The sequence below is a fragment of the Opisthocomus hoazin genome, chromosome 6, assembly GCF_030867145.1.
Source record: "Opisthocomus hoazin isolate bOpiHoa1 chromosome 6, bOpiHoa1.hap1, whole genome shotgun sequence".
Lineage (NCBI taxonomy): Eukaryota > Metazoa > Chordata > Aves > Opisthocomiformes > Opisthocomidae > Opisthocomus > Opisthocomus hoazin.
The window spans coordinates 21,784,033-21,800,587 of NC_134419.1; the positions used below are offsets into that span (position 1 = coordinate 21,784,033).

Sequence of the window (16,555 nt, forward strand, 5' to 3'; positions counted from 1 at the left end):
TGGTAAATTGCTTTGGCTGCCCTTGAGCCACCTAATGCATTTTTCAGTGTTTCATTTAAAACCTGGCTGTACAATGGTAATGGTCAGAGCAGAAGACATCAAGGATTTATCAAGTTAAGGTTCATTAAAAAAAATATACCAGGAAATATGTATACTGGAGCCAAATATGCCACATATTTTAACAATTGTTAAGCATGGTTTTGCTCAGAAGTGACACTGGTTTTGCTCACACAGTGAATTTAAGAAATATTCCATCTCTCCCTACTACATCTTTGAAAAGACATTGAATTTTTTCCCCTGGTTAAACTTATATCTTCATGCTTGATCCCTGCAAATAATACCAGATCGGGGCCCTTGTTCCTGAAATAATGTAGATTGTAAGGGGACATAAATCGAGTACTGGGATTTGAACATGAAAATTTAGCTAACTCCAGGCTACTATTAGTTTTGCGCCCTGAAAGTGAGTAAAGTATGGATTGGACTCGCAGAAATACCCCCAACTGTGCTCATGCCTCAGGGCGGATTTAGATCAGACTGATTGTTCCATTAAGCTCCCAATCTGGTGAGAAGTCACACTAGTAATTTGCATCTTCATAAAAGAATTAGCAGAGCTGTTGCTTTGAAGTTCAATTATTCATGTGCATGTTTAAAGCAGAATATTGAAACTGCATTGTGCTGTTTGCACAGCTGCAGAGAGCTAAATACACGGCATGTTTGCAGGTTTGTTGTCGAACTTTCCGTGCAGCCAGGGAAACACAGGGCTATTGTGAAGTCTGCAGAAGATCGAAAACCATGGGCATACTCTGAAGCAGAAGTGAAGCTCTAGAGAAAGTTTATAACTTCATTTGTGGGCACTGAGGATAAATTCAACAGGCCATATAAGGGTTTATATTACGAGGTGCCAGCTGCAGCTCTATAGTTAAGACTGAATTGAGCTTTGAATTTAAATCAGGGGTTCAGCTTCATTATTTATGTGGATGATGTGGTTTCCTTTCTTTTTTTTTCCTCTTGTCTCAAAATTTACAGTACTTGCTCTTCGAGTTCGTGATGGATTTCCTACTAACTAGAAAGTAAATCAAGCAGTTAAGGGGTAAAATTAAACTGTAAAATAGATCCCTTATGAAATTCGGTTTTGTTCAGAATACTACTGATTTGTTCATATTATCATCACTTTACAGTATATTGTATAGTATTGTATATTGTATAACTGAGTTATACAATATAAAAAATAGCTGTAAAACACTAAGAAAATAATTAATCAATGTTTATATAATTGCTGTGATCAACAGCTCGTTTATACTTACAGGGATTATTATGGCATCAGAGTTTACACGGCCTACCAACCCTCCTCGCCAGCACAGCCACTGATTGCCACAGTACTCCAGGCCACAGCTTTCCATACTTCAGTGCTCTAATTCAGAAGAGGGTAATAGTCCACATAAACATCTTGGCCCAGCATTATGGCCCTCACACCCTGGTGATCTTCTACCTGTGTGGCTGCTCAGGTGTGACTGAGCTTGCAAGGCTCTGTAAGGTTCCCTGCATTTGGTGCAGCCCTGCCCAAGATCCAGGGGTGTTCCCCAGAGGGCTGGGGGTGGATGGTGGCTGCTAGTTTGGCACCTTAACACCTCTTCCTATGGAACTGCCTCAGCTTTCCATGTGGGAACACCTTGTTCTCCAGCCTGGGCAGTGTTAGGGGAAGCCTGGTGCTGCAGCTCCCACCTGACATGCCCCCAGGCACCACCTGTGGGTCTGGTAGCAATGAGATCACTTGCAAAAGCATCTGAAAAATATGCTGATACTGGCCTGTGCACCCCATTGAGAGAGGTTCCACAGCTGAATGGGGCTTTGAAGAAGCCACATAGACTAGATGATCCATTATGAGACAGTATATGCTGTGAGAAGAATTAATATTAACCAGATTGGCCCAAGTAAGCTGCAGCTACGGCTGTCTATGCAAGGCACTTGATATATGCATTACTTTATATCCTTCATCCTTAAATACTTGACGTAATATTTCATGGACCACTCTACTGCTTGCTGCTACTGTGCCACATTTTGGCTGCTGGTCATTTTTGCACAGGACAGGAGGGATCACTGCAAAAGAGACAGGCATGACATAGTATTTATCTATGAGTGACGAAGATATTTTTATATGATTTTTATATTTATTGCTAGCAACTAATCACAGTTCTGGCTCAGCATCAGAGGATCACCATTTCTAATTTGCTGGCTGCCTATCTCTTAACCACAGCAACATCTTAACATCAAGGATTTTGCAGCCTGTGGCATTTGTTATGGGAATGTACTTCGTCGAAAACCTAAGAGAAACAGATCTGATCACAAGGAATCAAAAATATTACAGCTCTGATGTTATAAAAAATAAATGACTGCCTTTGAACACACTACTTTTCCTGTAGCAAAGACAATTACAAGAGGAAATACAAGTGAGGAAGGTTTTTTGAAATGCAGTAAGTAACTAAGGAAATCTCATGTATGAAAATACAGGGCGTTTTGTACAATTTCATGCATTGATGGATCTTAGCCGAAAGGAACAGAATTCCTTAAGCTTACAACTGTACATGTAATTAACCACATCAAAATTATAACCCACAGGAATTCAATAGTTTGCCCCAAGACAACATCCTCTTGGGTCTTGTGGCAAACTATTTGTTATACGATAAGCCTAAAATATTACAGAGTCAGATCTGCTCAGTGCACACATAGTGTATTCAGATAGCTGTGTCTTTCCAAATGAAAAACCTCAGTGGAAGGGATAACAATGTATTTATTTTATTGAAATACCACTAGTCCTTCAAAACTAAATTTGAGGTTAATCAGATTTACTACAGTTTATTACTTTTCATTTACAAATTATTGGAAAAACATCAGACCCTGATGCAGTCAAAACCCTGAGTAAACTGCAGATCAATATAAAAATTGATCTAGTCTCTTTTCACAGTACACGTCTTCCTTTTGGAGCAAGTGTAAATGATATACATCTTCAACTAAGCCACTGCAAAACATATTAAGATTATAGCTGATTTCTAGCAACTGCTAAACACCTCTAGCCCTGAAATCACACTTTCACTAACTGCACCACAGTCTTGATACATTTCTCTTTAGTGATTCATGTTCTTGCAATCTATAGAATCATTTATTGTCTCTTTGTGTTTAGCACTGCAACAAATGTCTTTTCACTGTATTGTAATTTCTTTAATATTCAATACTGTTCACACTTCTATTGAAAAAAAAAGGAAAAGTTTGCTCTATTTATTAATACTGGAAGGAATTCTGTGTGGCAAAGAAAACAAATCTTAAGAAGTAGCAAGGCTAAATAAAAAAAAAAAGTTCAAAGTAATTCAAAGAAGTCCATGTCAAGCCTGCATCCCACTCTCACATGTGATTATCCCAGTGGACATAGATCAAGACAGGTTTTACAATATTTGCAAAGGACTCAAACTTTGATCAAACTCATGTTGAATGTGATACTATAGAAAGATCAGACAATACCCACATCAGACTTCTTTACAGGTTTGTTCCTGACCTGTCATATTTAAATGAATATTTTCCTGTTATTACTTATTAAATGAATAGAATAATAGAATCATGGAATTCTTTGGGTTGGAAGGGATCTTTAGATGTCATCTAGCCCAACCCCCCTGCAATGAGCAGGGACATCTTCAACTAGACCAGGCTGCTCAGAGTCTTGTCCAACCCGGCCTTGAATGTTTCCAGGGATGGGGCATCTACCACCTCTCTGGGTAACCTGTGCCAGTGTTTCACCACCCTCATTGTAAAAAATTTCTTCCTTACATCCGGTCTAAATCTACCCTCCCCTAGTTTAAAGCCATTATTCCTTGTCCTGTCACAACGGGCGTTGCTAAAAAGATTGTCCCCACCTTTCCTATAGGCCCCCTTTGGGTACTGAAAGGATCCAATAAGGTCTTCCCGCAGCCTTCTCTTCTCCAGGCTGAACAACCCCAACACTCTCTGCCTTTCCTCCCAGGAGAGGTGCTCCAGCCCTTGGGTCATCTTTGTGGCCCTTCTCTGGACCGGTTCTAAAAGGTCCATATCTTTCCTGTTCTGAGGGCTCCAGAGCTGGACAGAGGACTCCAGCTGAAGTCCCACCAGAGCGGAGTAGAGGGGCAGAATCGCCTCCCTCGACCTGCTGGCCACGCTTCTCTTTATGCAGCCCAGGATACAGTTGGCCTTCTGGGCTGCGAGTGCATATTGGTGGCTCATGTCCAGCTTTTCATCCACCAGTACCCCGAAGTCCTTCTCAGCAGGGCTGCTCTCAATTCCTTCATCCCCCAGCCTGTGCTGATACCACGGGTTGTCCCAACCCATGTGCAGGACCTTGCACATGGCCTTGTTGAATGAACCTCATGAGGTTCATACGGGCCCACTTCTCGAGCTTGTCCAGGTCCCTCTGGATGGCATCCCATCTTTCTGGTATGCCAATAAATACTTAAATTATTTCTTAAACAGAAATCAAGGGGGGCATTTACATGACTTGTTGCTACATGTAGAGCAACTGTATCTTGTCCACTTTAACAGTCATAGAAGTCAAGGCGAAGGGTACTGAAACACCATGGGAATGACTCCAGCGTCCATTCCTACATTACACCCTGCTATGATTTATGGTATTTTCCTTAGCTGTTCATGATCTACATACTATTTGCTAGCTACACAAATCATGTTTGTCAAGCCTGCAACATTATTGCCCCGTCACAATGAGATTTCACCTTGTATTTTATTGCTATCCAAAACCACTTCAACAAAACAACCCAAACCAGTGGTCTGTCTTTATCAGGTGTTTGTGTATTTAGCCAGGCAGAAAGTGGAAACAATGCCACATTACCAATTTGATCACTTCTGATCTGAACAGTTCAAAATGTAAATACTGAACACTTTTATTAAGGCATTTGTAGCCAATTCACAGATACAAAAAGCCGAGAGAGGATCTGTGAGTCTAGACTTGACCCGAGATCCATTTAGCCCAGTATGCGGTCTCTGATGGGTATCAGCACTGGATTTTTCACACGAAGTTGGGTGACAGCAAATATGAAATAACAATCCTATAGAAGAAATATTCAGGACTTCAGGACTAAGATTGCTTCCTTAGCCCAAGAGTTTAATTATATAGCCTGAACTCTTATCTACAACAATCAGGAACATTTCCATCATCTATACATCTATTTCATTTTTTCTGAATCTTGCTAAGCTCTTACCTTCAGCAAAACCCTATGGTAATATACGCCAGGAATTAATTTTAAAAGTCATCACCTTTAAGCTTGTCTCACAGAACAAATCCTTTGTGTACATGGTAACAGGTCCCGAGGAGCTGGAACTTCTCCATTCCTCACTGGCTCACTTTCACCATGGCCTCTTTTACTTGTTGCCACACCAAACTAGATTCACAGAATCACAGAATCACAGAATGGTAGGGGTTAGAAGGGACCTCTGTGCGTCATCTAGTCCAACCCCCCTGCCGAAGCAGGGTCTCCTACAGCAGGCTGCATAGGACCTTGTCCAGGCGGGTCTTGAATTTCTCCACAGAGGGAGACTCCACAACCTCCCTGGGCAGCCTCTTCCAGTGCTCCATCAACCTCAAAGTGAAGAAGTTCTTCCTCATCTTCAGATGGAACTTCCTATGCTTCAGTTTGTGCCCGTTGCCCCTTGTCCTGTCACTGGGCACCACCGAAAAGTGTTTGGCCCCATCCTCCTGACACCCACCCTTCAGATATTTATAAGCATTTATAAGGTCCCCTCTCAGCCTTCTCTTCTTCAGGCTGAACAATCCCAGCTCCCTCAGCCTTTCCTCATAGGACAGATGCTCCAGTCCCCTCATCATCTTTGTAGCCCTCCACTGCACTCTCTCCAGTAGCTCCTCATCTTTTTTGAAGTGGGGAGCCCAGAACTGGACACAGCACTCCGGATGGGGCCTCACTAGGGCTGAGGGGGAGGAGAACCTCCCTCGACCTGCTGGCCATGCTCTTCTTAATGCTCTCCAGGATCTCATTGGCCTTCTTGGCAGCCAGGGCACACTGCTGGCTCATAGTCAACCTGTCATCCACCAGGACACCCAGGTTCCTCTCCGCAGAGCTGCTCTCCAGCAGGTCAGACCCAAGCCTGTGCTGGTGCATGGGGTTATTCCTCCCCAGGTGCGGGACCCTGCACTTGCCCTTGTTGAACTTCATCAGGTTCCTCTCTGCCCAACTTTCCAGCCTGTCCAGGTCACGCTGAATGGCAGCACAGCCTTCTGGTGTATTCACCACACCTCCCAGTTTTGCGTCATCAGCAAACTTGCTGAGGGTACACTCTAACTCTTCATCCAGGTCATTGATGAAGAAGTTGAATAAGACTGGGCCAACTACAGACCGCTGGGGGACACCACTAGTTATAGGCCTCCAACTAGACTCAGTGCCGCTGACGACAACCCTCTGAGTTCTGCCATTCAGCCAGTTCTCAATCCACCTCACCGATCACTCATCCAGCCCACACTTCCTGAGCTTCCCTAGGAGGATGTTATGGGAGACAGTGTCAAAAGCCTTGCTGATGTCGAGGTAGACAACATCCACTGCTCTCCCCTCATCTACCCAGCCAGTCATGCCATCATATAAAGCTATCAGATTGGTCAGGCATGATTTCCCCTTGGGGAATCCATGCTGACTACTCCTGATAACCTTCTTTTCCTCCACTTGCTTGATGATGACCTCTAGAATGAGATGCTCCATCATCTTTCCTGGGATGGAGGTGAGGCTGACCGGCCTGTAGTTCCCTGGATCCTCCTTCCTGCCGTTTTTGAAGATTGGAGTGACACTGGCTTTTCTCCAGTCCTCGGGCACCTCTCCTGTCCTCCAGGACCTCTCAAAGATGATGGAGAGTGGCTCAGCAATGACATCCGCCAGCTCCCTCAGCACTCGTGGGTGCATTCAATCGGTGCCCATGGATTTGTGGGCGTCCAGATTGCTTAAGCGATCCCTCACACAGTCCTCCTCGACCAAGGGAAAGTCATCCTCTCTGTAGGCTTCCTCTCTTACCTCTAGGGCCTGGGATTCCTCAGGGCCTGCCTTGGCACTGAAGACTGAAGCAAAGAAGGCATTCAGTAGCTCTGCCTTCTCTGCATCCTCTGTCACCAGGACACCCACCTCGTTCAGCAGCGGCCCCACATTATCCCTAGTCTTCTGTTTGCTGCTGGTGTACTTGAAGAAGCTTTTCTTGTTGTCCTTGACATCCCTTGCCAGATTCAATTCCAGGTGGACCTTAGCCTTCCTTGTTCCATCCCTGCATGCTTTGACAACATTCCTGTACTCCTCCCAAGTGGCCTGTCCCCTCTTTCCACATTCCATGGACCTTTCTGTTCCACCTGAGCTCCGCTAGAAGCTCCTTGCTCATCCATGTGGGTCTCCTGCCTCCTTTTCTAGATTTCTTTCTCAGGGGGATGCACCAATCCTGAGCATGAAGGAAGTGATGTTTAAACAGTAAGCAGCTCTCTTGGATGCCTGCTGCCTTCTAGAGCCCTGGCTCATGGGATTCCTCTAAGTAGCTCCTTGAAGAGGCCAAAGTTAGCTCTCCTGAAGTCCAAGGTTTTGATCCTACTTATCGCCCTGCTTCCTCCACGCAGGATCCTGAACTCCACCATTTCATGGTTGCTGCAGCTGAGGCTACCTCCAGCCTTCACATACTCAGCCAGTCCGTCTTTGTTTGTTAGTGCAAGGTCCAGCAGAGCGCCTTTCCTTGTTGGTTCCTCCACCACTTGCACCAGAAAGTTATCATCGATGCTCTGTAGGAACCTCCAGGACTGCATGTGCCTGCCTGTATGGTCTTCCCAGCTGATGTTAGGGTAGTTTAAGACCCACACGAGAACCAGGGCCTGCAACTGTGAGGCTGCTTGCAGCTGCTTGTAGAAGGCTGTCCTTTGGAAGAAAATGACTATTTTGCAAAATTTTTTCTACCCAAAACATACTATTTGTTTCTCTCAAACAAATGAGGATGAACCTCAACTTGCAATTCCATCAGTAACTTTTTTTGAACCATCCTTCTTCCCAACAGAATGTGACTTCTGCAACACAATATTTCAGATCTTCCCAATAAAATGTCTAATGAACACTGTGGGGGCCACAATTCCTGCTGAAACAACAGCTCCTCCTTCAGCAGTGTCGGCACCAGGACTGCTCCGGGCCCCGAGTAGCAGTTGGAGGGTGTCCTTTGAATGGCACTCCTTGCACTGCTGTGGCAGGGCAAGGGGACAGCCGGATGGGTGACAGCTCGAATCATGGCCCACAGGTGCTTCCAAACCCAGCAGGAGGGAACGGGAGGCAGACAGAAATCGCCAGGTGGAAAAATAAGCTGTCAGAAGCCCAAAATGACCTTCACAGAAAAAGAGATAAGCCTGTTCTAACATCCATGGGGACAAAGGATGCACTGCAGACATAGTCAGTAGTGGTTATGAACAGTACACAGTACTCACAAGCGTAAGCAATAGCCATTAAAATACATACTCAATAATATGTTGGAAATAGCTGTAGGAAGTGTGCAAGGTACATGTTTGAGTAAGGACAATTTCCCCATCTCATTTCTTGCACATAAGGTTCTTTCTACTCCCAGCTCCCTTAAAAAGTGAATTCTGTTTTCTAATTCCTGAAAGGGAAAAGGAAAAAAAAAAAGTATTATTCAGCTGGCAGCAATTTGGTACCAGAGAGAATTTAATGACACTGAGTCAACAAAAGCAAAACCTCCACATGCTCTGTTCTGTTCCTCACCCACTAGACTGTTTCAGCGAGGTGATGTGTGGAGGAAAACTATATAGTTTAATTGGGTATTATTACCTATAAACTATAGGTAGGCCCTAAGGTGTTCTGAAATAACCTGTACAAGGAAAAAGCATCTGCAGTAAAGAGCATGAAGAACATAATTTGTTGCTTATTTACTACTTAGAAATATTTTAAATCTTGTTTTTATTTCCAAGTGATCTCAGGCTGCAAATGTACAATGCACCATTATAATAGCTGCAGACAATATTAAAAGAACTGAATTTCAAGTACACTTTGGAGCACTACACTGAATCATGGATGAGTGCTGGAGAACTGCTCTTCCATTATTTTAAATGAGTACAAATTATGAAATAAAATAAAAATATCACATATTATTGATATTATATTACAGCACAGTGGGTAGGTTACATAGAAACTGGAAAAGGATAACAAGAATAACTCTGTAGTTAAAATATTTTAATAAAGTTTATAAAGTTTAATTTGTTACCTGAGAAAAATGACAAAAATGAGATATAGATATAGGATCTACCCCTGATCTCAGAAGGAATTTCATTATATTAATTGCATTACAGAAGATGCTCAGCTTTTGCATGATTTGTTTTTTTATAGTTTAATTATTGTAGACTTCTCTAAATTAAATAAAATGTTCAATTGTTTGGACAAAGAAGCATAAATTATGACAAATAAATTAGAAAGTATTTTTAATAAAAGCCTGCTAGGGTCTGTGAATGAATGTTGCTGAGGGCTGTAAAATTTCATTTTAAAATGAACTGTTGAACATCAGAGAAACATTCTCATGCTTAAATGCAAGCACACAGATTTTTCTCTAACATTGGAGTATTATTCGGCAAATGGAATGATGGAAATGCCCTGATATGTCATAAGCACAATTAAATAATTTTTTTTCCATTGGAAGACTACTTGCAGGCACAAAGATAAATTTATTACAGCAGAACCACTGGTTCTTTCATAGTTAATGCCTGATAGCATTTTCATTTAAAATTTGTTTTTGTCCAGGTTTTGTAACTTGATAAGTTTGCCCTGGACCAAAACACGGTTCTCAAGAACTAATGGTAGGGACCTCATTTAACTAAATTACATTTAAGTAGGTACTTTTGGAAATGGTAGTAGAAAAACATTTTCCATGACTGAATTGTGATAGCATGTGACAAACAGAATGCATGGGAAACTGACAGGATGGTCAAAATCCAGTTTGTGCTCGAGAGCAGGTTAAATATTACCTTTTCGGCAGCATCAGTTACCAATCTGGGCCTGAAAACCACCATCCCTGCATGCAGGAGCCATTGCTTTACTTCACCACTAAGAAAAGCTATTGGCACTGGGAAAACACCAATGATCATCCATGCTGCAATATGTGAGCAATCAAAGCACAAAGGGCTCTCCGTCCTCTGAAGGGCCATCCATCCCCCAGTAACTTCTCTTAGATGTCCGCTCCCTAGCTGTGGGATGAGTCACAGGCATTCACTTACCAGTGACTTGCCCTGGTTTTCACAGGTAATGTATGTTAAAAAACCCAAACATCCAGTCCTCAGCCTAGAGGCCAAACAATTCAGGTTTCTCAACTTTTTCTTCTCTCTTCTCACCTGCTTCCAAAAGATGTTCATCTAAACTGGAAGTTTCAAGTCAACTCCAGAGGGACTGGCAAATTAAGCCTTATGCTGTTTTCTTTCTGATTTATTCAAAGACAAGTAGGGACAAAAATATTACTAAATAACATGAGCTAAGTGCATGATGGCTGTATGCTGCAGGACTAGGTTTCCCACCCTGAACTTTGCATAGCTCTTTCCTGCTGCCCTGTAAGCGTGGGAGATCTCCTAATACACAGTAGAGGCAAAAATGAAGATCTCTTTGCTTCAGAAGCAATATTCCAATATGGTGCTTAACAGATTTTAAAAATCCAACTACAATTTCAAGAAAGGGCTCTTCAGCATCCACGAATCTGCCACTTAAAATTCTCAAATTAATAGCACAGGCTGTGCTTTTCAAAGGCACCCAAAAGTTAATCCACGGAACTCCCGCTGCAAGCTAAAGCATTTGACATTTGATTTCTACAGACTCTTTAGCCAATCCCTCAGCTATGGTATATAAGCACCTCTTCTTGGCCCAGCGAAATTGACTGCTGCAGAGTTTATTTTACGGCCTAACGAGCTGGCTGGGCAGCACCAGCACTGCGGCCAACACGAACACCCCAGCAGGAAGAAGCAAGGCCACTCCATGGGGGACAGCGTTTCTTGCCATGTCCGTGGCCAGGGCGCATGCTATAAGGGTGAGCTCGTGGCCTGCCTTTTCCACCACCCTGCTGGAAGGAGGTATAATCTCTGCTTTTATACTTCTCATTCCTCGGAATCCTTCCAGGCTAATCTGTTCCGCAAGAACTGTTTGGGATGCCTCTGCCCCCACAAAGCCAGTGATGAGGCACTCACTGCTTTCAGTCCCTCCTGGCTGTGTCCAGTGAGCTCATCAAGAGCTTGAGACAAATCCAGAATCTCAAGCTGAGCTCCTTAGCATGTCTGGAAGCCCGTTGCTGTCTCTGTCCCACAGTAATTTATTACCACAGCTCAGCATCCTATGCAACCATATTCCTCTGCATAGAGCCAAAAATCTAAGACTTTCAGGCTGACACCAGGCCCCAGGACAGCCAGCCTCTTCAGCCACTATGATTTGTGCCCAGTGACTACCTTGGACTGGCTATTTCAGTGGTGCACTGCAACACTACACCTAATTGAAGAACAGGGAGTGAAAACTGCATCAGTCTGTTGGTGGCACTGAGTAAATTAAGCCAGGCAGAATATACTTGGAGGTTAGCCAGAATACAAAATGTACTACAGATCTCACCAAAATGGCTAAGATCTTGGACTACAACTCAGACTAAACACCATTTAGAAAAGGAAACATGACACAGCTACAAACTTATATCTGCACCAAAGATGACCTTTACAATACCATTTTTGAAAAATAGGGGAAGAGATAGACGGGCTCAGATCTTATTTTTGCTGTTGTCCTGCTATTTTGATACTAGCTGAGACCTGAAGACCAGGAGAACAGAGGAATGGAAACAAGAGCAATTATCACTTCTAACAGCTGCTTCTTTGCTGCTCAAAAGAGCAAGTTTCCTGAGGAGTGGATTGCCCAGGGCAATGAGCAGTTTTTAATTAGAGTCAGCGAAGACCAGCCAAGGGACCAGGCCCTTTTCTATCAAAACTAATGTGTAAGAATCAAATTAGCTGTTTTGGCTAAAAAACTAGTCAAACTGCAATGTGTTCTAATTACTTGGGTGACCACATTGGTCGACATCCAGCAAGCCAGAATCACCTGCCATTTTTGTACATCTGTTTAAGCATCTTATAAGCAAGCATATATTTCAGTGTTTTTTCTAATTGTTTTAGAATTTTGTCAGGTGAAAGAAATCAGAACGCAGGAAAATAAAACAACTATTATATGGTATTTTTGTTTCGAGGAAATATTGCTTTAAGCGTTTCTTCTATGTTTAGTCTCTGCCACGGGAGTACCTAGTAAATCAACAGAAAGGAGAAATGCATTAATTCTTAATCATTCAAGGAAACTCAACGGGTCTCCAATAATTTTTACTGTCTCCCACTAATTCTCAAGGGTTTACTTATCTGCCAGCTCAAGCCAAGGTCTTCCATTCGAAGGACACTGCACTTCTACTCCCCAGACTTTGGTTCATTAGGCTAACTGAGGCGAGGTACTAAAAGATGCACAACACACCTACTACAGAGAAAAAAAATTTAAACTCCCTAAGTTCCTTCAAACCAAACTTTCCCTTCTCTGGAATCTCCCAAGTGCTTCAGAAATATCCGTGGGCTGGGCAGCTGTGGCAGGGAGCAGGTGACTATACTAGGATGAACTAAAGGTCTCTTACCATGATTTTGCTTTTAGACACCACAATGACCAATTGCTTTAATAAATGATGAGTGTGAATTCTCCTATAGCACCTTCTCATAGCTACAGAGTCCTGTCAGGCAGAGTACCTTACCTGATAAATGGAGCCCTATGTCAAAATGCTGAGCTAGCACTTGCACAGCTGTAGAACTACTTTCACCATGTTGCCTCAGCCTCCACCTGACAAATCCTTCTCCTAGACCTCTCCAGAAATAAATGAGCAGCAAGAAACATCAGGACTCTGACATCTAGAGTCAAACTGCCTATAAATTGCCTGTCCTGGCTGCACACCCGTATTCAGCAAAACTCCACTTGACTGCGTATAGTGATCGTGATGACCTCCATTCAGGGAACAGCAGGTCAGAAAACAAATCCTTGTTATATAAATACAGTCTGTAAATACAGGCAATTTATACTTTTGTAGACTGATCATAGACTAGAATTTCCTGCATAGGATGGCACAGCAAAAGACTCAGTCTCAGAAAAAAAGCAGAAATTTATTTGCATTTCTTTGTGTTTATACGGTTTCTTCGATAAAGTATTTGGAAAGTTTCCTTTTCGGTGGAATTTTTTTTGTAATTTTTCATGTGATATGTTTAGTTACTTCAGTAAGCAACTTTTCCCCTTCAGAATCTTTATACCTAAATAGGTCTTAAAATCTTTAGCGAAATTTCTCCCTCCTTTTTTTGTTTTCATGCCTTAACCCTTTCACAGTAATCTCAATTTTAAGTCATCAGCAGCACAGTTCAGAAGTGTAAAAGATCCTCCTATATCGTGGCCTGTTCTTTCATGTTCACGGGCTGGCTGGAGCACCTCAATGCTACATCCACTGTTCCAGGTCTGCAGATACTGTGCTCAGCAGTGGGATCCCAAATGTCTCCTGGACAGATAAAAATGTCTATAGAAGATTACAGATGACATTTAAAGGTCCCATTTGGGATGAAAATTCCATTTTATGAGGTCCCTTGCAGACCCAGACACAGACAATTCATAGTGCAAAGAATCTATAGTCTAATAGATATAAATCACGTCACACTTGCAGCCAGAGTTGTAGTAAGAAAGCAAATACAATCATCATAAACAGAACCAAAGTTAAAGGGACTAACAGTAGCCGGGAAGTCACTAGAGGAAGCGAGTAAGACAAGGGAAGAGAGTCATTATGTTGCTTCCTTGCCAAAAACATGGTCAGTTGTGTCTGAAGGACAGATGTGAAAACAGATGATGGGTGATACATGCACTGACATATCAGCATGTTGTATGTTTGCATGAAGAGGCAGACAACAGAAAATGAAAAAATGTCAGGGAGCCCTGAGTATTTCTGGCATTACTTAATCCACTTTGACCCTGCTGATAGGAACGAGAAGTGTATAGGCAAAACCGCAAAATACAGCTGTTTTTGTGACAATAGCACTGAGCATGAGAGTGGGGCTCCAAAAAGGACCACACTGGCCTGTGACAGAGCTTCCTCAGTCTCATGAGTGACTGTGCCAGGCGGGCCACAAGGCCACCACTGCCTGGACCAGGAGGTCTCTCCCTGCCTTTGGGAAGTCTATATTACCTTGCCTGTACCTCTGCACTGAAACCAGCACTCACATCCAATAATGCACAAACTGGCAGAATGTCATAGTTCCACCACTGCCACAGGGAGCCTAGGTGTTCAAAAGTGCAAGGCAAAGCTATCTATTTGTCTATGATATATTCTAAGCCAAATGCTAAACTGTGAACCAACATCAAACAATGAGGAAGATGACATACTTAAACACTGTTGAAGTGTAAAACTCAGCAGAGAGGAATGGCACTGAAGGAAAATGGAAAATTTTTTAAGCTAGATTAATGTATGCTGCAAAGCTCCTTATGCCATATGGTAATAAGAGCAATAAAAGACCAATATGGAAAAGTGAATAAGTACAAAAAGTAATCAAGAATAAGAAACTGGCATATGAAAAAAAGATGGCATCTGTTACAGCGAATGAATGGAAATCACATCTATCTCATATTCAAGGAATAAGAAACGACAAACTGAAAGCCTATTCTGATAACATACTATCCAGGATAAGGGCTATGCCAGGATGTCTTAAAGTCTCTGGGAGACAGAGCTGATAAATTCACATGATAATTCCAGTCTCTATCTGGCAGGTGAAAAAGCCTTTCCCTGTTCCAGGGCTAACTACTGATCTAGGCAAGCTCGCAGCCTCCTGTCACAATTAGGTCTGTCAGGAAGAACAATATCAACATAAATGTGCAAATACTCATCACTAAGATGAGCAAGACCATGGTCCGGTTTCCCACAGTGTGCTGTCCTGCCAAAGACATTTGGTATCTTATCTTATCCGAGGCTGTGTACCTCAGCTCTAGCTGGAGGACAGCAGTGACCAGGGAAGCTGCAGCTCTCCTGTGTCCTCCTCACAGCTAATGCAAAATCTGTGGCTGAAGCCTTGCTAATGAGCTGTAAGTGCAGGCTGGTGTGGGGGTGAGAGCAAAGCAGAGATGAGAAGGACAGGAGGTACTGGATTCACACTGAGTGGCCTATATTTGAGGTCTAAATCCAAGCCTGAATAGGGTGGGGTATGATTTTCAGAAAGGGGATCTCTCAAAGCAGGAGGACACAAGGTGGCTGAAGGGGAGTGATGATGATTGCGATTTTCCTGTTTTTTCCTTTTCCCGTACATCTTTGTTGATGGTATTTTTTTAGTAGCTCCACATAACAAGCTTGCTTTGGAAAGGGCCGTTTGTCATATCTGGAGTGCTGCTCCCAAATACCATATGTATTTGAAAGAATTAACAAACATATGGTCTGATTTGTAAAAAATAAAAAGATACAAAACCACCCCTCCCACCCTCCACTAGGTCTCCTGTTTAAATCTGGAACAAGCCCCCTGTCTCCCACCTGGAGTTACACAAACCAGAATAGACAACAGCAGTGTCTAGTCCTTTCTTAACCAATTTTCTTTTCTGCTATATTGCAGAAGGCATGATACACACAGCCTTGCACATCTTTGCTTTCCCACTAGTTTGTGACTCATCACCAGTTCAGGCCATATTTGTGCCTGTAAACACAACTGTTCAGACCACTATCAGTAAGATCTGCAGTGTTGTGAATTAATCCAGTATGATCCGTTTGCTTCATCAGCTGTATAGGAAATTCTCATCCACTGTCTATAAAGTCATATTATATCCTTTGAAATTCCACTTCTATTCAGATTTAAGCCTTTAGCTTAGATTATCTCACTTATGTTTATTATCAAATTGTCCTTACCCCTCCATTTTTTATGAAACTATCTCATTTTCTGCTGTTGCTCCACTCCCATTAAAATAACTGGTACACCACCACCTTTTTATACTGTCATATTCATATTTGCACCTGAAAAATCTATTTTATGCTGACAAAGGCTTAAGTCCAACTACATTTGCTGGTTATAACGCAATTTGACACAGTAATATGTAATATCTAATGAGAAAGACAAATGCCAGAAGCAGAGTGAAAAAGTGAAGACAGAGCACAGAGCCATATAACAAAAGGAGCAGGTATACTAAAGACCAGTGAGGACGAAGAGGAAAGTTTTAGTACTGTTCTCTTTTGTGTTGACATGTACATTTCTCAGAAATCTTCCTTCCAATTAAAACCACAATCATAGTGAAGTGAGTGGTACATTTGAAATTCAAATCACACACTTGAGATCCAGCAGGTCACAAAAAGCCTTGTAGGTGACCAAAACCTTGTGGTATCTCCCACCACAGTGTTCAGGATTGTAGAAGCTGGCTCTTCCACTAAGCCTGTACAGGTGACTCCTCCCCTCAACTATGAGAAGCTTTTGGTTTCAGGTTTATAGCAGTATACAGGTAGAAGTGCG

At 42.6% G+C, this 16,555-nt stretch overlaps 1 protein-coding gene across 5 annotated transcripts in view; it reads right to left on the reverse strand.

Moving 5' to 3' along the window:
- PLPPR5 (phospholipid phosphatase related 5) overlaps nt 1-16,555 on the reverse strand; it is a 103,232-nt gene that overhangs the window by 29,821 nt on the left and 56,856 nt on the right. Inside the window, exon 7 of one of the 5 annotated variants that reach the window (XM_075424998.1) lies at nt 8,508-8,646. The exons of 2 other annotated variants lie outside the window; for them this stretch is intronic. In XM_075424998.1, coding sequence (XP_075281113.1) covers nt 8,508-8,646 — 139 coding nt within the window. Of the gene's footprint in view, nt 1-8,507; nt 8,647-12,985; nt 13,603-16,555 lie in introns of those variants that run through there. 2 more of the 5 variants (XM_075425001.1, XM_075424999.1) reach the window with 2 other exon arrangements.